This window comes from Panthera pardus, unplaced genomic scaffold, assembly GCF_024362965.1.
Source record: "Panthera pardus isolate Hobbes unplaced genomic scaffold, ASM2436296v1 HiC_scaffold_16, whole genome shotgun sequence".
Taxonomy (NCBI): Eukaryota; Metazoa; Chordata; class Mammalia; order Carnivora; family Felidae; genus Panthera; species Panthera pardus.
The window spans coordinates 80,156,389-80,181,558 of NW_026526721.1; the positions used below are offsets into that span (position 1 = coordinate 80,156,389).

A 25,170-nucleotide genomic window follows, 5' to 3' on the forward strand; every position below is an offset into this window, starting at 1 on the left:
TAATTTAACTCTTTCCAGAACAAGAGTTAAATAAAAGATATCTGTGCACTCTAGGAATTGGCCAGAGTTTGGCCGGATAGTCTGATATTCCATGATCACTCTGGATTCAGATGCTGCACCAAAATCCCAGGGATGACATGCCCCTGGCTAATAGCCCATGGCTACTGTTAAGCCAGTTCCTCCTGAAAGTGAGCCACAGTGATAAGGTCTCTGCTTGAAACTTCAGACCCTAAAGTTTGTGCTTCAAAGGCCACCAGAGAAATGAAAAACTCAGTGTGGTATTTTGTGACAGTTTGGGTTTGCATCCCCTTTGATCAAGTTCTCTGCATGCTGGAGCTGACTGCTTGGGTTCAAATGCTGGCCCCACCACTTTTAAGCTGTGAGATGTAACTCGGCTTCCTCACCTGGACACTGAAGGTCACAGTCTCTCTTTCATATTAATGAGCTCATCTGTATAAAGTACTTGAACAGAACCTGGCCCATAGCAAGCGCTCGATAAATATTTTTTACTAAGAAGACAGTTTTCAGTGTTCTTCACTTGGAAACTCTGTAATACATAGAATCTTCTGGTTTCAAGGCAGCACACATATGATTGCTACAATCTCCCAAGCCTAAGAACCCTCCCTGCAACGTTCCTGGATAGACGCTTATCTACTTGGTAGGGAACCAGCTGTCTCAGGGACATTTTGGGACATTAACGTCTGGGAAAAATTTATACCATAGTGCTAAAAGCTCGGGCTTTGGAGCCTGGTTTTAAGATCTCCCCACATCTCTACCTCCACCATTCTGCTCCAACAGTTTGTAACAAGAAAATCTGTGAAACTTTGATACAAATCATTCCACATTACAGGGTGCTTCAGACAAAGTGAACTAAAGCTCAGAGTCAAATGATAAAAGAATATTCTTTTTTAACTTCTCAAATCATGGCTGTCTGGACCATGGATTAACAGGTGTGACAAGGCCCCACTAACATTATTTGTACCAAGAACACAATCTCTATGGGGTCTTTCTAGCCAAGACTACTAACTCTAGCTCTTACCATGTGACCGACTCTTGCAAAAATCTCAGAAAGAGGAGGATGAGCCAGTGCAGATAACGATCAGGAGTTCTCTTGGGCTAAGAAGTGTAAGGGAGCGGTGCCTGAGTGGCTCAGTTGGTTGAGTCCGACTCTTGATTTCAGCTCAGGTCACCATCCCACAGTTCTTGAGTTTGAGCCCTGCGTCGAGCTCTGCACTGACAATGCGGAGCCTGCTTGAGATTCTCTCTCCCCATCTCTCTCTGCCCCTCCTCTGCTTGCACTGTCTCAAAATAACATTTTTAAAAATAACTAATAACAAAATAATAAAATATAAATAAAAGTTATTTTTAAAAATGTAAAATGTTGATGTTTATTCCTAAAAAATGCTCAACTAGGACAACCCAGTACATAATGAACATCAAATGTACAAAAAGTCCACTAAACTTTATATGTATTTATGTGGTTCCATTTGAATTCTAAGATCTCCAGCATTTCAAATAAGCCTCTTAACTTTGTCCTTTTCCTTCACAAGTGAACATGCAGTTGTGCTCAGGTCCAAATAGTACCTGTCAAAGTGTGCTGCTGCTTCTCACCTTGTTAGCTGTACTGAGCTGATGAAGTTTTCATTTTTTCCCCTTTTCCACTCATTTTTGTAAATCGGGGGGCAAAATGCAACGAAAAAGCAAATAGTATCACTGGCTGCTGAAGAGACAAAGGAGGGAGTGCTTCTGGAACGACACGGATGGCTGGAAGGCAGCTCCGCACACACAACAGAAATTGTCCCACTCTATGGAACCGTGCAGTCCACAAGTATATGAAAAGTAATGTGACGGGGCTGCAGAAAAGTGAAGGAGATTCAAAAACCAAGTCTACTCAAGTCGTGTGCCACTGAATCAGAGGCCACCTGGGGAGGCAAAAGTAATCTACAGGTCACACACATTTTTTAGGGCCAATGGTAATCCTGGTTCCTAACACAAACCAAAGGCTTTTTAATCATGAGGTCAACAGAGATTATGTATGTGAAAAGTACTTTTAAACAGTAAGGTATCCATATCAGATTATTCCCGAATGAAATGAGAGGAAATGTATTTTCTCAGGGACAATTGTACCCCAGTCTCTACTCAGTTTCTTCAAGCTCCTTTCTAGAAGATACTATGTGCGTTTAATTGGGTATGGGGACTGGATCATTACCACCCTTTTTGCAGGTTTGTGGGTCCATCTTGGCTGATGGGAGGTCAAGCCGACTAGCCCGCAGGAGCCCAGGGGGACACAGGGTAGATCAAGGGAAAGCGACCAGATGGGATGGAAGGACAACAGTGTAGCTAAACCAACAAGAAACAGGAGTCAAGAAAAAAATAGCAACAAAATGTATTTAAAAACAGACTTCTCCAGTTGGCATTTTGAATGAAACAGCTAACAATGAACTCCAACCCTTTATATTCTGTTTCTTTTGCTCCTGGAGTCCTCTTGCAGCTTTAATTCTTGAAACTCAGCCAGCAGCACCAGACATTAATCCCCAAAGGGAGAGGTATTATTAAACCTTTTGCTGGTCATTCTTTTCTGAATACAAATGGACAAATTCTTAAACCCTCTTGCTCATTTCATGACAATCATCAGGAGAAAAAAATTAAGCCAAACTTGCATATTGAAAATAAGAACAAAAACATACACACACACACACACAAAAACCCCTGTTGATAATAAATATCGCTGATTCACTTATGTTAAACAAAGTCCAATTTTATTCACTCTTAATATCCTTGCAGTCCATTGTATACCTTCTGCACTGATCCTTGTTTCAGTAGCTGTTTGATACCTGAAGAAAGAAGGAACAAATGATTCCATCAACAAAAATGTCACTTCTGTAGAGTTCGAAGAACATGTTTCACGCAGAGGCTCACAAAAGGCCACATGACAACAACGGATCTGAATTGTTCAAGTTCATTGCATGTGGATACCCTTCACCCCCCACACGCACATGTAGGTCCAAGACAGCCCCTCATGACTTTCTGGTGCTCAAGCACACATACCACACATAATCCCACAAAACCCTACCAAATGAGAAGTGAGAAGAGGCCATCAAAATGGAAAGAAAGCTCTTCAGTTGTCTTCCATTCCCTCCTCTTTGTCTTCTTTTCAGTTTTGACCTCTTCCACCGTTCTCTTTCCTCTTATTATTTGGGACACACCAACTGGGCCCTTACCTCATCAGCCATCGCAGACACCATCCTAAGGCCCCTAGCCCTTCTAATGTACACCTCACCCTTCCCTCTACAGTTTGGTCCAGACACCCCAAGTTTTAAAGCCCAGCACACCCAGCCTTTTTTTTTTTTAACACAGTGACAGAAGAATTTTGAATATGTCTTTTACAGAAAGTCAAGTCCAATTCCTAGTTCTGTCTGCAGTAGGGTTAGTGGTTGATGTCTGATGTCACTGGAGGGTTTTGTTTTTATTGCCCCTTTTTAACCGCTGTTCTCATACTCATATACCACATACACGCACGTACTCTCTCTCTCATTAGACTGCTCACCTTCTCTTGCTTCCTCTGTTAACTGTTCTTTTGGAAAATCTACATCGAAAGTGATTATCAAAGAGCCCTTAATATTGTTGTTGTCAAAGTTGGGGAGCCCTTCTCCTTTCTTCCATAGCTTGGCTCCTGGTCTGGTGATCTTATCCCGGGAAATATGTACCTAGAAAGCAAAAGGGAATGGGCTGGAGTAGGATGGGTACTTTTGAAGTACGACACACGGCTTCTAGTGAGCACTGGTGCCCAGAGTTCACGTCACAGCTCAGCACAGCAGCAAGGAGAAAGGGACAGGGAACCATCATCAGGGCATTGAAAGCCAAAGAAATAGGTTTTCCAAATAAAAAGAAAAACCAAACACATAATCTCAAAACCATCCACATGGAGGAAGCAGGAAACTGGTCTGTTTACCTTGTGGCCATCCAAGTGAGTAATATCCATATCAAAGCCCACCAGAGACTCGACTAGTGAGATTGTCACGTTTGTATATAAATCATCTCCTCTCCTTTCAAATATTGGGTGCCTAAAAACAGAACAAGGCAAAAATAAAAAACTTCCATCTTTGGAAAACATTCAAAGGGTTTTTAGAAAAATCTTGGGAAAGGATGAATACCACTCTTTGAAACAACAGGCATTTACTAGACATTCCTTTGTGGATAGTATTAACTGAAAAATATAAGGTTATGTAAAATTTATTATATCCTATGTTTAAGGAGCTTAGAAACATCAGAAGGCAAAGCACATAAGTAAAACTACAAGTAATTAGACTACAGAAAATTCGCTTTGATATACAAGTGCTCTGGATTATGTTTCCAGAACAAGGTTTTACTGTATTTGCAAATGACTTATCTGATGAAGATCTATCAGATCAAAACCTATCAGACTCAACACTCAAGACATAAACAACCCAGTGAATTAAATGGGCAGAAGACATGAACAGACACTTTTCCAAAGGAGACATCCAGATGGCTAACAGACACATGAAAAGATGCTCAATATCACTCATCATCAGGAAAATACAAATCAAAACAACGATGAGATACCACCTCACACCCGTCAGAATGGCTAAAATTAACAATACAAGAAACAACAGGTGTTGGTGAAGATGCGGAGAAACTCTTCCATTGTTGGTGGGAATAAAAACTGGTGCAGCTGCTCTGGAAAACAGTATGGAGGCTCCTCAAGAAACTAAAAATAAGCCTGGCTAGAGGTTTATCAATTTTGTTTATTTTTGCAAAAAACCAACTCCTGGTTTCATTGATCTGCTCTACAGATTTTTTTAGATTCTATATTGTTTATTTCTGCTCTGATCTTTATTATTTCTCTTCTTCTGCTGGGTTTGGGGTGTCTTGCTGTTCTGCTTCTAGTTCCTTTAGGTGTGCTGTTAGGTTTTGTATTTGGGATTTTTCTTGTTTCTTGAGATAGGCCTGGATTGCAATGTATTTTCCTCTCAGGACTGCCTTTGCTGCATCCCAAAGCGTTTGGATTGTTGTATTTTCATTTTCATTTGTTTCCATATATTTTTTAATTTCTTCTCTAATTGCCTGGTTGACCCATTCATTCTTTAGTAGGGTGTTCTTTAACCTCCATGCTTTTGGAGGTTTTCCAGATTTTTTCCTGTGGTTGATTTCAAGTTTTATAGCATTGTGGTCTGAAAGTGTGCATGGTATGATCTCAATTCTTTTATACTTAGGAAGGGCTGTTTTGTGACCTAGTATGTGATCTATCTTGGAAAATGTTCCATGTGTACTCGAGAAGAAAGTATATTCTGTTGCTTTGGGATGCAGAGTTCTAAATATATCTGTCAAGTCCATCTGCTCCAATGTATCATTCAGGGCCCTTATTTCTTTATTGATTCTGTGTCTAGATGATCTATCCACTGCTGTAAATGGAGTATTAAAATCCCCTGCAATTACCACATTCATGAATGAAAATGGAATTATTGCAACCAATCCCTCAGAAATACAAGCAATTATCAGGGAATACTATAAAAAATTATATGCCAACAAACTGGACAACCTGGAAGAAATGGACAAATTCCTAAGCACCCACACACTTCCAAAACTCAAACAGGAAGAAATAGAAAACTTGAACAGACCCATAACCAGCAAATAAATTAAATCAGTTATCAAAAATCTCCCAACAAACAAGAGTCCAGGACCAGACAGCTTTCCTGGGGAATTCTACCAGACATTTAAAGCAGAGATAATACCTATCCTTCTCAAGCTGTTCCAAAACATAGAAAGGGAAGGAAAACTTCCAGACTCATTCTATGAAGCCAGCATTACTTTGATTCCCAAACCAGACAGAAACCCAGCAAAAACAAACAAACAAACAAAAAAAAACCAAAAAAAACAGAACTACAGGCCAATATCCCTGATGAATATGGATGTAAAAATTCTCAATAAGATACTAGCAAATCGAATTCAACAGCATATGAAAAGAATTATTCACTATGATCAAGTGGAATTCATTCCTGGGCTGCAGGGCTGGTTCAACATTCGCAAATCAATCAATGTGATACATCACATTAATAAAAGAAAAGAACCATATGATCCTGTCAATCGATGCAGAAAAAGCATTTGATAAAATTCAGCATCTTTCTTAATAAAAACCCTCAAGAAAGTTGGGATAGAAGGAACATACTCAAACATCATAAAAGCCATTTATGAAAAGCCCACAGCTAATATCATCCTCAATGGGGAAATACTGAGATATTTCCCCCTGAGATCAGGAACACAACAGGGATGTCCACGCTCACCGCTGTTGTTTAACATAGTGTTGGAAGTTCTAGCATTAGCAATCAGACAACAAAAGGAAATCAAAGGCATCAAAACTGGCAAAGATGAAGTCAAGCTTTCACTCTTTGCAGATGACATGATATTATACATGGAAAACCTGATAGACTCCACCAAAAGTCTGCTAGAACTGATACATGAATTCAGCAAAGTCGTGGGATACAAAATCAATGTACAGAAATCAGTTGCATTCTTATACGCTAATAATGAAGCAATAGAAAGACAAATAAAGAAACTGATCCTATTCACAATTGCACCAAGAATCATAAAATACCTAGGAATAAACCTAACCAAAGATGTAAAAGATCTGTAGGCTGAAAACTATAGAAAGCTTATGAAGGAAATTGAAGAAGATATAAAGAAATGGAAAAACATTCCGTGCTCATGGATTGGAAGAATAAATATTGTTAAAATGTCAATACTACCCAAAGCTATCTACACAGTCAATGCAATCCCAATCAAAATTGCACCAGCATTCTTCTCGAAGCTAGAACAAGCAATCCTAAAATTTGTATGGAACCACAAAAGACCCCGAATAGCTAAAGTAAAATTGAAAAAGATGACCAAAGCAGGAGGCATCACAATCCCAGACTTTAGCCTCTACTACAAAGCTGTAATCATCAAGACAGCATGGTATTGGCACAAAAACAGACACATAGACCAATGGAATAGAATAGAGACTCCAGAATTGGACCCACAAAAAGGATGGCCAACTAATCTTTGACAAAGCAGGAAAGAATATCCAATGGAAAAAAGACAGTCTCTTTAACAAATGGTGCTGGGAGAACTGGACAGCAACATGCAGAAGAATGAAACTAGACCACTTTCTTACACCATTCACAAAAATAAACTCAAAATGGATAAAGGACCTGAATGTGAGACAGGAAACCATCAAAACTCTAGAGGAGAAAGCAGGAAAAAACCTCTCTGACCTCAGCCGCAGCAATTTCTTACTTGATACAACTCCAAAGGCAAGGGAATTAAAAGCAAAAATGAACTATTGGGACCTCATGAAGATAAAAAGCTTCTGCACTGCAAAGGAAACAATCGACAAAACTAAAAGGCAACCAATGGGATGGGAAAAGATATTTGCAAATGACATATCAGACAAAGGGCTAGTATCCAGAATCTATAAAGAACTCACCAAATTCCACACCCAAAAAACAAATAATCCAGTGAAGAAATGGGCAGAAAACATGAACAGACACTTCTCTAAAGAAGACATCCGGGGGTGCCTGGGTGGCTCAGTCGGTTAAGTGTCCGACTTAGGCTCAGGTCATGATCTTGCGGTCCGTGAGTTTGAGCCCCGCGTTGGGCTCTGTGCTGACAGCTCAGAGCCCGGAGCCTGTTTCAGATTCTGTGTCTCCCTCTCTCTCTGACCCTCCCCCATTAAAGCTCTGTCTCTCTCTGTCTCAAAAATAAATAAACGTTAAAAAAGAAGACATCCAGATGGCCAACAGGCACATGAAAAGATGCTCAACGTCACTCCTCATCAGGGAAATGCAAATCAAAACCACACTCAGATACCACCTCACACCAGTCAGAGTGGCTAAAATGAACAAATCAGGAGATGATGCTGGAGAGGATGCGGAGAAATGGGAACCCTCTTGCACTGTTGGTGGGAATGCAAACTGGTGCAGCCGCTCTGGAAAACAGTGTGGAGGTTCCTCAAAAAATTAAAAATAGATCTACCCTATGACCCAGCAATAGCATTGTTTTCACTCTTATGTGGATCCTGAGAAACCACGGGGGGGCGGAAAGAAGAAAAAAAAAAAAGTTAGAGAGGGAGGAAGCCAAACCATAAGAAACTCTTAAAAACTGAGAACAAACTGAGGGTTGATGGGGGGGTGGGAGGAAGGGGAGGTGGGTGATGGGTATTGAGGAGGGCACCTGTTAGAATGAGCACTGGGTGTTGTATGGAAACCAATTTGACCACAAATTTCATATTAAAAAAAACAAACTAAAAATAGAACTACCCTAAGATTCAGCAATTGCACTATTAGGTATTTAACCAAAGGATACAAAAACACAGATTCGAAGGGGTACATGCTCCCAATGTTTAAAGCAGCACTATCAACAATAGCCAAACTATGGAGAGAGCCCAAATGTCCATCAAGTGATGAATAAAGAGGGTGTGTGTGTGCGTGTGTGTGTGTGTGTGTATGTGTGTCTGTGTATTTTTGTTTGTTTTGTTTAAAATAATTTTTTATTGCCCACGATATTATTTTTTTTGTGTCTTTTTTTAAAATTTATTTTCTTTTTTAATAACTATAAATTCAAGTTAGGGAAGCTTGCCTTTGTCTTGAAAAAACAACAACAACAACAACAACAACAAAGCTGTTATATCATTTGCTAACCTGATCTCATTTTAAGAGAGAGATGGTAATTATATTGTAACAGTAAAATTTATACCATGAATGATGCAGATCTAAGTCTGGTGGCATTAAAAGGAGATAGTGTTGTTGACCAAATTATAATCTGCTGGTGGCATTTGTGGAAAAGAAGAACTTGAAATTTTTAAATAACAGTAAACTCCGTTAGAAAATTCTAAAGTGTCTCACAGACCAAAAAGGGAATGAAGTTAGTAAAATGCCTCAACAGAGTTTGAATAAAACCCTGGATATGAGAGTTATTAGAACTTGGGTATGTAAAAATAGGGTGGTAGGTTGGGGTCATGCTTACAATGGTCTCAAGTTCAAATAAACTACTGTGACAATATACCACTTCACAGGTCACACACTTTCACACAGGTTTTTCTTTCCTTTAGTAGGTCCTGGCAGCAGGTGTGCTCAGTTGCCTTCCAATACACACACACACACAATCAAATATTACTCAGCCACCAAAAAGAATGAAATCTTGCCATTTGCAATGATGTGGATGGAGCCAGAATGTAGTATGCTAAGTGAAGTAAGTTAATCAGAGAAAGACAAATACCATATGACTTCACTCATGTGTGGAATTTAAGAAACAAACAGATGAACATACGGGAAGGAGGGAAAAAGGAGAAGACAGGGAAACAAACCACAAGAGATTCTTAATGATAGAGAACAAACTGGGGGTCGATGGAGGGAGCTGGGTGGGAGATGGGCTACATGGGTGATGGGCATTAAGGGGGGCACTTGCTGGGATGAGCACTGGGTGTTGTATATAAGTGATGAATCACTGTATTCTATTCCTGAAACCAATATTGCACTGTATGTTAACTAAAATTTAAATTAAAAAAAAAATAAAGATATTAATCCTTCATCAAAAAACAAAAACAAAGTGGTAACAAGAGAGAAATAATAAACAAGAAAGCCAGAGTCCCAGGCAAAATTCTTGTATAAGCGGCACTTCATGCTGAAGAAAAACTGCGTATCATGTAATAGAAGGTTCTTTCTACGTAGAGTCCTCCAATCTTGTATGGTGCCATGCTTCCTCAGTCGAAATCTCAGGTCTCCTTGAATACCACTTGTATTTGCGTCTCTTTTACAACTCCTTACTTGTTTTATCAGTTCTTTCCTCCCAACATCTTTTGGATTTGTAGGTCGTGAGTAAATATATAATGGCTCAATCCTAGGCCCCAACCCCTAATTTTTAGTATTGTTGTAGAGTTACAAATGATCATTAAGGCATTTAAGTGCATGAAACAGAGGAAAAAGGCTAGCCATGTCCTGGTGGCTACCCAGATTCTCTAATCTAACTCATCTGAAAAGCGGGGGCTAAAGAGAGGGACTCCAAAATCAGATCACGTACTTGACAACTTTGATTCGGAACCGCAGGTCTCCTGGCTCTCCATCCACATGAGGCTCACCTAATCAGAAGAGATGATGGCATGTTGTAAGTCACACAAGTTGAACACTGCAGATCTATCCGCAGTTGAGAGAATTTTTTAAATCCATTACCTTGGGTGTTGCCTACCAAATCTACCCATGAAAGCAGTATCTCTAACTGGTTATATCAAGTTTCAGATTATTAGTAAAGATCACCTGTGTCTCAGGCACAGCAATAAACAACTTGAACTGTTTCCTAAACAAAGAAAGATTCATTGATTTCTTGAACCTGAAGTCTTGAAGCTTCTTTTTTTTTTTTTTTTTGGAGTTTTAAATTTAACCTCAAGGGGAGGTCTGAGAGTATCTTATCAATGCCAAGTAGAGCTATACATCTTTCACTGCTGAGTTAAAATTAATCCATTAAGGTCTGGACACTCTATTTATTTCTTTATTTATTAAACAGATTTTTTAAAGTTTATTTATTTATATGGGGAGAGAGAGCACAAGCAGGGGAGGCAGAGAGAGGGAGAGAGAGAATCCCAAGCAGGTTCCAAGCTGTCAGTGCAAAGCCCGATGTGGGGGCTCAGTCTCACAAACTGTTAAGATCACGATCTGAGTTGAAATCAAGAGTTGGGACGCTCAACCAACTGAGCCACCCAGCACCCCTGGACACCTTAAATTTTGATATAACTTAGGCTACTAGATAAAAAGTTACTAAGTGGTAACTTTTGGCCATTATATTCAAAAGATACACTGTAATGCTATGGTTTAACGTGGACAACCACGAAGGTCCTGAAAGGTTTAAACCGGACAAAAGACTGTGGGACATGATACGTGCATTTACTATGTGGCCATTAGGATAGGGTGTGAGGTGGGGGTGGGAGGCATTCACAAGCACCCAGGGAATAGAAAGTGAGGACAGTAAAACATCAATATCAACATCTCACCTTCCCCAATAAAGGGATACTCCATGCCATCTCTCACCCCAGGTTCTATTTCTACCTCCAGCGTTCGTTCTTCATTCACTAGTCTGAGACAAAGAGAATTTAGAAAGAAAAAAAATGAAAATACAAACCAAACCCCAGATACACATAATTAATTTTTTTTCTGTTCTATCAGAGTCGTTTCTTGGAAGACTGTTCTGTACCTCTAGTTGACAAAGCCATCTGAGATCCATTTACATCTTCTATTTGCCAAAAGCTAGGGCAAAGCTACTCTACCTTATATAATCTTGTAACTTGCCTCCGAAGAAACCTGCAGTAGGCTGATTACTTTGAGCCATGTGATCAATAACAGAGTAAACTACTCACACATACATAAAGGGCACCTGGAACCACATGGTCATGTTTATCAGGAATCAACAGCAAAGTTTGTCCTATCGGATATTTTTCCTGATCCCAGGATCCCAGGATATATATATCATACTGTTTAATTAAATAGTTGTGTTCCTAACATAATCAGCAAAGAGTCTTTCTCTAATCTGAAATGTTAGCTAGACATATAGGACTGCTCTAATATTCCGAGTGGGAAAAATGAAACATTAACATTTGAGGAGGATATTCAGAAATAAAGGGTACTGCTTATTAGTTCAGAAACACAGAAGGCAATATTTAGAAGAAATTCTTTTGGAAAATATAAAAATGTACATGTCTTTGTTCCATCCTCTGGTAGAACTTGAGAGCGTGTGAAAGAAGGGTATGGAAAGATAGGGGAAAATCTAGATCTAGACCATTAGCATTAGACAAATGACATGATTCGAGTGTCTCTTGGTAGAACAAAGAAAGCGCTCCACTTACTTGACATTAGGGCATTCATCACAGACCACCTCTTGGGTCATTTGGAAGCGCCCAGGGCCCAGCTGGGTAGTCCGCATCTCCTGCCGGCAGTTGCATTTTCGTTTGCCAGGAGCCTGCCTTGCCACAGGTTTGTTTCTAACTACCTAGAAATACATAAACAACGTCAGCTTCTCTCTCTGTAAAAAAGCCTCTGGTTTCCTCAACTGATCAGGGCTGCACACACGCCCAGGCCAGAACTTCCTCTTCTCTGGCAAGCTACCCCTCAGGGAGACCCGAGGTGACAGAAGTCTCTGTGGACTTACAAATCACACCCCCCACAGGAATGAAGCAAACGGATGCTTAAGTGATTCAAATTCTGAAGCTGGAGAAGAAAGAGGGGAGTCAGAAGAGGGCCAGAAAATAACGTGTATGATATGGGCATTTCCGAGCCACAAGAAAACACCGCTGAGTTAAAGCAGTTCACAGAATTGCTATCCTTGAAGAAATCTGAGCCGTGCAAAGCAAAACCACAGCCTGAAGAACAACCACAGCCTTCAAAAGCTGATATTAGCTGCCACCATACCATTACCTACGATAAACCCAATGAAAACACTTCCTTGTTTCAGGCAACTCAATCCAGGGCTGTTTCCCACTGTTATCTCAATTCAGACACTGAATATGTAAGGGACACAATAATCATCTCTTTGTAGTTGCTTGCAATCAAACACGCCGATCGCTCAAGGTATGTGGGAAGCAGTACACGTGAAGAAACGTATTCCTGTGTTTGCCTGTTTAGTTAGCCAAACGTCGAATCACAAGGCATGTGCTCAGGCAGCAGGATGACACAAATGTTTGGGAGAAAAATCCCTTAAAGCCTACAAATATATGAAAGCCCAGGTCAGCAGAATAAATGACAACAGTAACAGTGATTAGAGCAGACACTTTATAGCACATACTACAAGGCAAGCAATGCTTTTACACGTATGAACTCAACCAGTCCTCACAACCAGCTCATGAGGCAGGTAGTGTTACTGTCCCCGTTGTACAGGGGAGGGAATGAAAGCACAGAAAGGTTCAGGAACACAACCAAAGTCAAATAACTAATACATGGCAAAGCTAGTGTTTGAAACCAGGCAGTCTAGCTCCAGAGTCCATGCTTTTAACTACTATGTTCTCTCTCAAGGTAATTTTTCCCGGAAAAAGAATTTTCCACAGAGTCGTTTAAATAGCAAGGCCACCAGCATAGATTTTTGTTTCGGGACACACTAACTGCAAAGAGTGATGTACACAGTATATATCGGTGATGTCTGCAGACAACAGGTCTGCAGGGAACATGAGGGTTAATCAGGCTCACCTCTTTTCTCCCAACCCAACAATCCATCTTGCTTTTGAAGGAGAGACGGCCCAAATACTTTCACTGCCCTTTCTCTCACCCTTCAGACTGAACAACAGTATGACGAGACAGCTGCATCCTCTGTAATTGTCCAGTCCTCTTTTTTCAACTCTTCAGAGCAGAAGCCACAACTAAAGAAAATGCTTCTTGTCGAGCTGGTACATATACGTGGGCTACCAGCTAGCTCCTCCCAAATCCTGGAAACACTGTAAGACGTCAATTCCAGGAAACAATAATCATAACACACAATTTGTGAGAAAGCTTCAGAGACAGAAGGCTGTACTGAACCGGTATGTGTGCAGCGTGGTGGCTGCATCTTGGGGCAGCGGTGGCTAGAGGGGGCACTGAGAAGGTGTCAGGGAAAAGCAGTTGACTTTTCTGCTGTCGCCTTGCTCCTGAACGGCCCTGGGACGAGTTTGGGTGACCCCCTCTTCTCCAAAACAGACAGACCCCAGACAGCAAACAAGACCGAAAAAAGCCCTCTCAGAAAACAAATAAAACACAGTTAGAACCACTAGGCAAGGGCTCGCCCCAAGATGCCCTACCAGGGCAAGAAAGTTGCTGATCCCCATGGTGGAGGGAGTATGAGCTCAAAGGTCAAAAAACCATCTAGACACCTGAGGGGTCTGACTACATGCCCTCCACCTCCCACCCCCCAGAAAAGACAACAAACCGGATAAAACATATATTTTAAGCAAATGTATTAGAGAAGACAGACCAAGAATTTAAAATAAGCATGGTAATATTTAAGGAGATAAGGGAAGGCATCAGCAAAGTGAAATAGAATAAGAAATAATGTAAGAATCCAGTAGAGATATTATGTATAAAAATATGAGTTGAAATAAAAACACAGCAATGGGATACTATTAGGATGGATATAGCTAAAGACTGAAGTAATGAGCTGGAAGTCCCAAATAAGGCACTCTTCTAGAAGAAAGCAGGGGAGGCTAAAGAAGCAGAATTAAATATATATAGATATTTATTATGTATGTACATATTATATATATATATATACACTTATATATTTATATTTATAAGAAAATTAGGAGATAGAGGCAGAAATGCCAACAAAGAGGATTATATATCCAAAAACACGGAGATAAATTTTCCAAGACTAAAAAAAGATAACCTCAAATTAAAAGATCCCGAAGTTTTAGTAGAAAATATTATGTGAATCATTTTCTGATTTTAGGGCAGAGAAGAATTTCTTACACAAGACACAAAAACTCACCATAAAAGACTGATAAATTTGGCCACACTAAAATCAATTACCTCTGTTCATTTAAACAAATCTTCGATATAATGAACACACCAGTTACAAACTGATAGGCTATATTTTTATCACATATGGCCAACAAAGACCAAACATATGAAAGTGTTTATCCTAATTAGCTGAGAACATCCAAATCAAGAGCGTAATGGGGTAGCATTTTTACCCATTTGACAGGCAAATATTGAGAAGCCTAACAATTCACGGTTTTAGGGAGGTGGCGATCTACAGGATCTCTTATAATTGGCTGGCGGAAGTGCTGGTACTAATCAACTGAGAAAACAATACGGAATTATCTTGTACAAATGAACGTTGGTTCATATTACCCAGCAATTCCACGCTCACATATATGCACCCAAGAGAAATTCTTGCTCACATGTACCTGGATGTGTGTATAAGAATGTTCACAAAAGCACTATTGGGCAGTGGAAAAAAAAAAACTGGAAATAACCTACGTGCCTACTGATACAATGTGGTCACAATAAAATTCTACTCAGCAGAATTACATGTTACAGCAACAACAGGCAGCAATCTTGATGACACTATAGTAAAAAAAGCCAGTCCCAAAGACTGTAAAAATAGCATCCTACCATACACGAAGTCAAAAGCAATAAAAATACAACAATATCTTACTCAGGTATTCATGTACACGTAATACAACAAACAAACAGGAGTGCCAAGGGAACAATAAAGACAGAACACAGGACAGGAGCTCCCTCTGAAGGGGAGGCAGGGGGATGGAACAGGGAAGTACTGTGCAGGTAGACGGACATGGTCTTGCTGTATTTAGTTCTTGGGCTGGGTGAGGAGCTCATGAAACAATGGGATTATGAACCTGGGATTATGATGAACTCAATTCTGTGCATCTGGTCACTCTCCCCACCCCTGAAAGACAGAGCAGGTACCCAGAGATTTCCTGCTTTTAGTCAAAAGAACAATTCTGGGAATTAATATGAATAGCTGTGTTGTTTGAACTTACTTCCACAAAATTTCCCGCATATACTTCTTCCAAAGTAACTTCCAAATCTACAATAATATCACTTCCTCTTGGAATATTTCTGTCTTGCTGACGAGGGGTTCCTCCAAACATGAAACCAAAATCTCCAAAGAAGCTGTGGATAAGTGTAAAAATCATCAGGAAAAGAAATCAGAGTTCATGTCTTGCAATTATTTCATTTTCTTCGCATTGATACAATATTGTGTCCTACCAACATAATATTGTATAAAAACTGACATTTTTAATACACTGGAGTCATACATCACACACAATTTTTTGTCATACATCATACACAACTATATTGCCATATCCCACAGAAAAATTTTACTTTTTAATACATATTGTCCAGACATATGGTGCAGTGCATACAGTGCATCCATGAATTCAAAGTTGGGCATAATCAATGACCTACTAATCTGTTTTAATATCAAGGAATATCAAGATATAATGGACTTATCGAGAAAGGGCATAGTACATATAAACTCATGTAATACTGACTCAAATGGTAATTTTGAACACTTGTAATGTTCACTTTGTGTAATTTTTAGAAACTAGCTTTAATTAAAGAAGCTACTGTTCTGTACAAAACTCTTGGGTACATAATTAAACTAAAAAAGCATCAGACTTAGTACAATTCTGGACCTTAAGAAAAAGGACGTTCTGATCTCTACAAGATCAAAATCAGTTCTTATAAGTAACAAAAGCATCACTTTGAATTAATACAATGACCTTCAAATGTGCAGGTGTTCTAATCTTAATGTTAATTTTTGATGTTAAGAAGCCTCAGATGTTGGCACAGTGATGCCAGCTAGATAACTACTTCCCACCCACCAACCAATCTTGGTGAATAGATTCCCTGAAACTTCAACAAAAACAGAGAGGGAGGATTGAGGAGGGGGGGGGGGGGCGGTGGTACAGATGGCGTTTTCTCTCTTTCTGGCATCCCTAGGTATCACTTCTAATTGTCAAGGGAACGGGACACTTCCCTAGTAGGCTAAAACAACCAAATCAATCCTGGGGAAGAGAAGGATTTCCTAACCACATTACCCACACATCTTCACAAGTCCTGAAAAATCTACTGTCACCCCCAAATACTAGATGGGGGAGACTATTGTGTGCAACAGTGATTCTTACCTTCTTTGGGAAAGGGTTCACAAAACCCTTTAAGAATCTAAAGAAAGCAATAAACCCTCTCCCCATAGAAAAGCATCCTCAAACATCTTTTTGTTTATACCTTGATTTGAAACCCCAGATTAAGATCTTATATGGCATCATCAGGGCACACGAAAATTCAAATGCTCAACAAAGAGGGGTTCAAAGAGTGGGAGGGAAAGGTGTTTATTATCCCAGCCACTCAGCACTCCTGGAAAGCCACGTGCGACAGGAGACAAAAAGCCTCTACTCTAATTCCTTCCACCAATGCCGATTATTGTAGGTGTCTCTCCTGTTGATAGGATGAAAAAGAGGCAGTTCTGGGTATGGGAATAGAAATCTCTCGCTCTCTCTCTGCTCATAAGAAATAATCTCATTCATTAATGGTTTGCAGATTCTAAGACAGCGAGGGGACAACATACAGTGCCCCCAGCATTGTCAAGGGTGACTTGACTGATTCAGTTGACTGGACAGGAACCTGTATTTTCTAGAGCTTTATGAAAACAGAAGAGTATATTCCCACAGGGAGGAGGATGATTGACCTTGTGGTCAAGAATCAGTTGAGCTGTACTCTTCATCAAAAGCTTCTGAAGCAGGCAACAGGGATACATCTTTAACAATGACCGAATGATCCATTCTCAGACACTAATACTTTGCAGATGGGCAAATTACTTACTGTGAAAAAATGTCTCCATGGGAGCTCTGATGCCCATCTTTTAATCCCTCTTCACCATAAGTATCATATTGTTTCCTTTTCTCACTGTCTGACAGAACCTGGGGGGCAAAAGCCAGTGGAGGAAAAGATCAGGGGTTGGCAAGATGTGATGAAGGTACATTCATGGTTTTTTTTTAATTCTGATACTGGGTCTAAGATTTTTGTGGAATGCAGTTTCCACTATGTATTAAGGCATGTTTATATTTTCTTTGGCAGACGAAATTCTTTGATGCACTGTTCATTTGGGAACTTCTACATTGCTCAACTCATGTCTTTAATTTATCAAAATTCGCCCAGTCACATAAAAACCATATCTGAGATAAGCAATGTGGCTATGAAGGTGAGGGCAGCAACAGGAAAGAGGGGAGATGAATTCCTCAGGGTTACTTCCCATTCAGTGTGATTCTTGTGCTCGTGCAGTTAACCTGTATGAGGCAGTAGCTCTCTGAACCATAAATTAGGATGGGACTATGACAGATTGCCATTAGTGACAGAAGCAGTAAATCAGGACAGCTTGAAAATCTGCTCAGTCCTACCTACATGTCCATATCATATACACCCCTCCATGTTATACACATTAGGAGACTGACAAGTCAAGGGAATCAAATGGCCCTTCAGAAGGGTCTATCCTGCTCTATTTTCACATTCCCTTTTCTATTTTGGGCGGTATCTGGATATCCATTTGTGGAAGAATGCTGTCTGACGTGTATGTTTAAGTTTGTAATCTTCTGAGTTTGAATTACAGAAAGTAAAAAACAAAACAAAACACTGCTCTATGAAGACTGCTCAAGGTCAATTTCACAGCTTGAAAAGACTGGACCCATTTGAAGAATATAAAAACTAAATAAGCTTCCATACTCTTTAAAATTTGCTTTCAACATGCTCCCCCGCCCCACAAAAAAAGAGAGAGAGACAGATAGAAAAAGCTTCCCATCTATTTAGAGAAATCTGAAGTATTTGCACACATATAATTTTGACAGTTAAATAACTTTATACCTTCTTGGTCATTTTAAAACTTCTGTTTAGACAGCAGATTGAAGGGTTATTTCAAACCCATACTTGCACTGGCTCAGGAAAAGGTTGGAAGTAGATGGGGCTTGCTGACTCAGCAAAAGAAAGGGAAGACCTGACTAGCATATATAAACAGGACACACTTCTGGCTCAGGGCTGAGAGGTGTGTAAGGAGTCACTAAAATATTTTATCTTTCTAAATTTATCTTAAATGTTAAAAGAAATTGCGTATATAAGAGAGAATATTCTTTTTTCTTTTTTTAATGTTTATTTTTTTAATTTTTTTTTTTTTAACATTTATTTATTTTTGAGACAGAGAGAGACAGAACATGAATGGGGGAAGGTCAGAGAGAGGGAAACACAGAATCTGAAACAGGCTCCAGGCTCTGAGCTGTCAGCACAGAGCCCGACGCGGGGCTCGAACTCACGGACCTGTGAGATCATGACCTGAGCCGAAGTTGGCTGCTTAACCGACTGAGCCATCCAGGTGCCCCTTAATGTTTATTTTTGAGAGAGAAAGAGAGAGAGCGTGAGCACGGGAAGGGCAGAGAGAGAGACACACACACAGAATCTGAAGCAGGCTCCAGGCTCTGAGCTGTCAGCACACAGCCTGATGTGGGGCTCAAACTCATGAACTGTGAGATCATGACCTGAGCCAACTGAGCTACCCAGGTGCCCCAAGAGAAAGCATTCTTAAAAGGAAAGACAAATGGGTTAGTCCAAAAGTGACCAGAGTACTTGACTAAAAGCATTATGATAGACCACATGGAAAGGAATATTTGGTAAATATCCTCAAAAGGAAAAAAAAAAAAAAAAAAAAGCTACTTCAGGGAAGTAGAAGTGGGCAGAATTCACTTAAAAACAACAACACAAAACCTCAAAACTCTTATCATCATGTGATCTGCAGTTTCAGTATTTTTACTTTCAAGTCTACTGTGGTCTGGTCTTGCAAAGAAATGTATCCCACACATGGGTCTAAAAGAAACACCATTTCAAAATCCCCAAACAAAAACTATTTTAAAGTCAGTCTCTTTACAGACGGCAGAGGCCTCTGTAATAACCCTCCCAAAAAACTACCCTTAAAGTTATCTATTATAATTCACTTCTTCCTCAGTTGTCTTCTAAGGAATGCAATTTTATTCCATGGTCTTAGGAGCTATTTTAATTTCAAAAGAAAGAAAGGTTCTTAGTTGACTGGCCAACCAACCTAGAGTCTCAACTAATTAAAATGCCAACAGTAACCCCAGTTCCGTAGAGAAGACAAATTTCTATTCACAAAAGACTCTTCAACTTAACTGGGATTTTGATTCGTGAACACTAATTTATCTACCGACCAAAGGCAACCAAATGAATGATATAAAGAAAAAAGAAAATTAGACCTAGTGACTAGAAAGGTTCTTAGAGTTAAATAATCTTCAATCTCATGAATGATTTATGTACAGCCTGTCTAGGTCATAGCTAAAGAATATGGTAGACTTGAAAGAACATGGTAAATTCTTAGCAGCAGCTTCCCTAAAAAATATTTTGGACTATTGGGTTCCTAGCAAACAATGGGAATATTTATGGGAAATACAGTGCAAAATATGGAATCCATATTATCAGCAAGAAACAAAATGTTCTGCCTAAGAGGGTCCACCAACACTCTCAAGTTTATTTGTGGGTTCCAGGTTAGGAATTTTGGTCCTATAGGATCCCTGAAGGTATCAACAGGAAAAGGGGGACCCCATTAGGCTTAGGTTTCCCCTAGGTATAAGTCACTGTTTCAGGTCAGTGGATTCTTTAATTTAGGCCTTGGGATCTCTTCCTTTTGGGTTTTTCTGACTTACTAAAGTATTTTTCGGATTTGTTTCCAGCCTTCTCACTATCCAGGGATTTAACTTGCATTCAAAAGTTTTAGCTCCATAACTTCCAGAGTTTATTTTTTTTCTGTGTCCTTCTAGAAAATAGCAATGGTGACTAGCATGACGACACTGGAATGTATAACTGAAATCTGCCAAGACAGCAGAATTTCAATGTTCTCACCATAAAAAGAGACAAGTAAGTGAGGTGCCAGACGTGTTAGTTACATGGGCAGAATCCTTTCACACTATATACATATATCAAATCATCATGACATACACTTTAAACATCTTACAGTTTTGTCAACTATACCTCATTAAACCTGGAACCCCTCCCTACCCTGATCTCTTAATCTATTTCTAGAGGAAAGGCGAATTGCAGTACATGAAAAACAGCTAACTCCTAGGGCACCTAGGTGGCTCAGTCAGTTAAGCCTCCGACTTCAGCTCAGGTCATGATCTCACAGTCCGTGAGTTCGAGCCCCAGAGTGTGTCAGGCTCTGTGCTGACAGCTCAGAACCTGGAGCCTGCTTTGGATTCTGTGTCTCCCTCTCTCTCTGCCCCTCCCCTGCTCATGCTCTGTCTCTCTCTGTCTCAAAAATAAATAAAAACATAAAAAAAAAAAACCAAAAAAAACCCAGCTAATTCCTAATTTAAATAGACAAAAGATTATCAGAACTTATTTATAAGATTTTTTCACCATAGTGTTGAAAGAATCTGTGTATAAATTTTTCAAATAGTATATAATTTATTAAGCATTCAACAAATATTCCTCAGTGTTATTAAAAATGAAAAAAAGAAAATGGAAATAAGAATATGCCCAGCTCTATATTTTATGGTGACCTAGTGTAGATTAAATGAGATGATATTGAAAGTGTCTTCCTCTCCAGATTAGTTTGCAAATTGCAAACTGTAGCTGTGTTTTGTTTGATCGGCACAAAAAAGAAATTTTTAAATCGAATTAGTTACAAAAATGTTCCAGTCAAAAGAATTACATACAAATCTGGATTAGCACTTCTCCTAAAAAATTAAATGACTTCTCATTTAATTTAAAATAAAAACACCATGTTTTTTTTTAAATGGCAACACCATGTTTCCATTTGTACATGGCAAAAACTGGCTGGGGTTGAAAAACAGCTTCCCTTGAAAGGGGGCAAGAGGGCTTTAGTTTTGTCACAGTCCTCATCGTTCCCTTAATAGGGAATCCCAATATGGAGGCAGAGAAGCCACTGTCATGTTTTATCTTATAACCGCCCTGCACACTGTGTGTCTGGTCCATGTGGGCATGTGGATTTGCAATCTTCATTCAGACTTTGATTCTATTTCTGGCTCTCTCAAACTGATCGACTGAGGATCAGTCTACTCATGAATCTATCAATCATTCTTTCATCTTTTTCAACATTACCCTCCTTAATAAAACAAATACTGTTGGGAAAAAGTCAGAAAATGGCAGTATGCTAACGCTAATGTACAATATAACAGCAAACACTGACTTTACTTTTACCCATTGTCTATTTTGAAAAAGAAGTGACCTGAAAGAAAGGAGTGCTACTCTGTGTTACACTGTCTTTTCTGTAACTGTAGGTTTCATTCCTATTTCATCCTTTTTACTGACTCACCTCATAAGCAGCACCTAGATCCTGGAATTTCTCCTGAGCTCGAGGATCATCGGGGTTCCGGTCAGGGTGAAGCTGTAGGGCCAGTTTCCTGTAGGCCTTTTTAATGTCTTTTATAGATGCACTGCGAGGCACCCCCAAGATCTTATAGAAATCTCGCCTGGGGAGTAGGGAGAGGGAAAGGGTACTTCATTAAAGAAGTATACATTACATTTTTAAAAGTGAAATTTTTTCCTTTACATTAGGTCTGTGAATGAGCAAAGAGGTAGGAAAATGAAGATATACACGTGATGCACAAAAAAAGAATGACTACAAAGAGAAACCTCGGAATTTGTAACGAGTTCTTATACATTGAAGCAATCACAATGACAGCCTAAGTACTTTTTGAACTTTGCTGAAATTATTCAAAACATCTGTGGTATACTTCTCTTAAAACTATCTTCAGGCAAGAAAACTATTATTTATGGTCATATGTGTTACTTTCAACCAATAACCGTATAATCAAATTAACTCTCCTTTTTCATTCCCTCTATTAGTGACTTTAAATGACTTCTGGCTGTTTCCAAAGGTCAAGTGACAACCTCAAAGGGCGATTTTCTTTACAAGATTACATCGCATAAATGTTCTAGTAGTAGCTTTGTTTGAAATGTTAAACATGAAGTGACTGAAATTAAGTTCAGAGGCTAACATGGAGGTTAAGCCAAAATCCAGTAAGAGCCCTGAAGAAAGAATAACATCTATTTGGATGTATGAGTTGTGTGTTTTTTTGCTAAAAGCGGAAGTATCAATCTTGCAGTCATTGTTAGTAGTTATACTAGTTTGTCATTGTCAAGTCTTAATTATAGACAGCTGCTGAAGCCCACATACAGGAGCCTGTAAGTCTCAGCAGCTACAAATACACACATGGCATGATATGTATGTGGGAGATAAGGGCTGACCACTGACCACCTTGCACGGGACTATGCTTGAACCAAATTAATTACAAAAGGAATCTTTGCAAGAAGGGCCAATGGATACAACAGAGTATAATAAACTTTCAGGGCAGGGACTGTAGCCCATAGAAGACACCTGTATATGTATGTGTGTGTATATATATATATACACACATACATACACACACACACACTGAATGAAATGAATAAACATGCTCACAAACACCTACTCCTTTTGGCAGAGTCACTTGAGCCACCGAAAGTTATTCTGAAAATGCATTTCTCAACAAAGGGGATGGGAAAGTTGTTCACAATGGACATGCTAATGTAGCAGCGATGGTGATTTTAAAACGTAGTGGGGATAAAATGCATTGGGGTGCCAGGTGATATAAGCCACCACACTGAGAAAATTATTCCATAAGCTCTTAGTCCCACTTTAGGAAAGTCATTTAATCATTTCATGTAGAAGTTTGTAAAATGGTCACTCCCAAGGGATTCCATGAAAGTTAGATGCGTTAGCCTCCTCCCAAAAATCTGCAAACATCTGACATCTCTTGAGACAAGGACTAAATCAAAAGGTTCATTAAAATTAGTAACAAAAGAGCTGTTTAAAGAATGAGTCTCACTTAGAATAATACAAAAATAATGTAATGTAATAACAATATAATAGTATAAATATAATAATATAAAATGGCTAAGTAACAGCTCAGAAAAAATCAGGGAAAAGATGACTGGCATAGTTTAGCATCAATATTACAGTTCCCAAAAGACTTCTTTATAAAAGGCTGATGTTTAAAGCTAAAGAATTAGCAGTAGTCATATTGACATTTGTTTAAATATCTTAGGGTATGTGTTGCTTTAGTTAAGTACTAACAAAAACATACTAAGAAAAACAAGCATTACCTAGAAGAAGTTAATTTTTAAGAAATTTCAAATGTTTCACAAGATAAAGAAGACAACAAAGTTTAAGCAGACATGCACGGGGGAAAAAATTTTAAGAAATAACAAGCACTTTCAATTTTAAAGCTTTGTTAAGTAGCACCTCCTCCATTTAGAGAAACTTATGAATTGTTAGAAACTAAGACTTTACTATTTCCCCACATTCTAAAATATGAGCCTGGCAGATCATATCCCGTGGTCACCAGGCTTGTAAGATCATGGATCTAAACGGATGGAAGGATCCTTAAGAGTTCAGGTGGTCCTATTCCCTTCCTACAGGAGGAACCTTATTACCCTCATGTTACAGATAAGAATTTAGGTGGTTCCTTCAGAGTCACATAATTCGTAAGTGAGGTGGGTGGTCTTGAATCCCAGCTCACTACCTGTTGGTGAAATGCTCTTCCCGCTCATAAGATTATTCAGCTTCTCAAGAATGTACCATGGAGAGAGACAGTGAGGCATGATGACAGCTTAGGTTCAATTATCTCAAGAAGCTGGGAAGTTCAAGAACTCTCCAAAGCGTCTGCCTTGCTCCCTCAATCCAATTTCCTCTAGTCCCAGCATGACTTTCCTACCTGTTCTCACGTCTTCACTCAGACTCGCAAAATAACCCACCCAATTTAATGTCAGCCCCTCCAATGGCTCGATGCAGGCTCAACACTGTATGGTCCCCTTTTCCATCCAGCTCAGCAGTACCCCCACCCCCACAGTGTGTCTGGCACTGCATCCAAATCCCACTCCTCTGGGCAACTCTAGCTCTAAGGGCCTCTGGACCTAAGCTCCTCTCACTCGAGCCACCCACTGCTCTCCTCTCCAGCCCGCTGGCCTGGCCCACACCAGCCATTCTTCTGCCCCCACCGCCTCACCTCAGCAACGCCCCTTTCCACTCCCTCAGTCTGGCAATGCTCCCTCTACCCCAGCCAAGACTGACCGACTCACGGGCCCCATGCCCGCGGGTGCCTGTTCCTCACCCGGCGATCACGGCCCCGAGGAGGTACAGCAGCAACAGGCAGAAGGTGCCCAGGTTCTGCGGGGCCATGGTTTCTCTGTGCCGGCCTCTGTGCCGGTCCCTAGCCCACGCGTTCCTTACAGACTCCGCCGCCGCCGAGTCGGCTCACCAGCCCACCCGGCGCTGAGAGGCCGCCTCACACCGGGGTCTCCTCCTCGGTCCGGAGCTACAGCTAGCTCGCCCCCTCCCCTGCCAGTCCACTTCCCGGGAGTCCCGAGTCCCCGGGAGAGAAGCCCCTAGCAGGCGAGAGCCAATCGCTGCTCGGGACATCACACGCGGCCGGCTCCTCGCAGCCAATCAGCGCAGTACACTTCACCTCCGAGGAGGCGCGGGCGGCCAGTTAGGCTTCCGAATTGCAGCCGCAGCTCCGGGCCTATTAGAGGAGAAAACGTCAGAGGATCGCGCCGCCGCAGGAATCCGCTCAGGCCCGGT

At 40.2% G+C, this 25,170-nt stretch overlaps 1 protein-coding gene across 2 annotated transcripts; it reads right to left on the minus strand.

Annotated features, from left to right (window-relative positions):
* Positions 1 to 2,369: 2,369 nt before the first annotated feature.
* DNAJB11 (DnaJ heat shock protein family (Hsp40) member B11) lies at positions 2,370 to 24,979 on the minus strand. 2 transcript variants are annotated; one of them, XM_019463439.2, is made up of 10 exons: positions 24,701 to 24,979; positions 21,862 to 22,018; positions 17,355 to 17,452; positions 15,509 to 15,641; positions 11,888 to 12,030; positions 11,039 to 11,121; positions 10,075 to 10,132; positions 3,953 to 4,064; positions 3,548 to 3,707; positions 2,370 to 2,834 (listed from the first exon to the last, which is right to left on the minus strand). In XM_019463439.2, exons 1-10 carry the CDS (start codon positions 24,766 to 24,768, stop codon positions 2,770 to 2,772), a joined length of 1,077 nt encoding a protein of 358 aa, XP_019318984.1. In that variant the 5' UTR covers positions 24,769 to 24,979; the 3' UTR covers positions 2,370 to 2,769. The 2 variants fall into 2 exon arrangements, with proteins under 2 accessions (XP_019318984.1, XP_053759534.1); XM_053903559.1 differs by lacking the exon at positions 24,701 to 24,979 and adding an exon at positions 24,661 to 24,692.
* Between the last annotated feature and the right edge of the window lie 191 nt (positions 24,980 to 25,170).

Excerpts from the sequence above, each read along its gene's own strand:
- DNAJB11 (XM_019463439.2), bottom strand. The coding sequence starts at position 24,768 with ATGGCCCCGCAGAACCTGGGCACCTTCTGCCTGTTGCTGCTGTACCTC. Across the intron at positions 10,133-11,038 it reads GTATCCCTTTATTGGGGAAG|GTGAGCCTCATGTGGATGGA; the intron begins GTGAGATGTTGA and ends TCTTCTGATTAG. Across the intron at positions 2,835-3,547 it reads AACAGAGGAAGCAAGAGAAG|GTATCAAACAGCTACTGAAA; the intron begins GTGAGCAGTCTA and ends TTCTTTCTTCAG.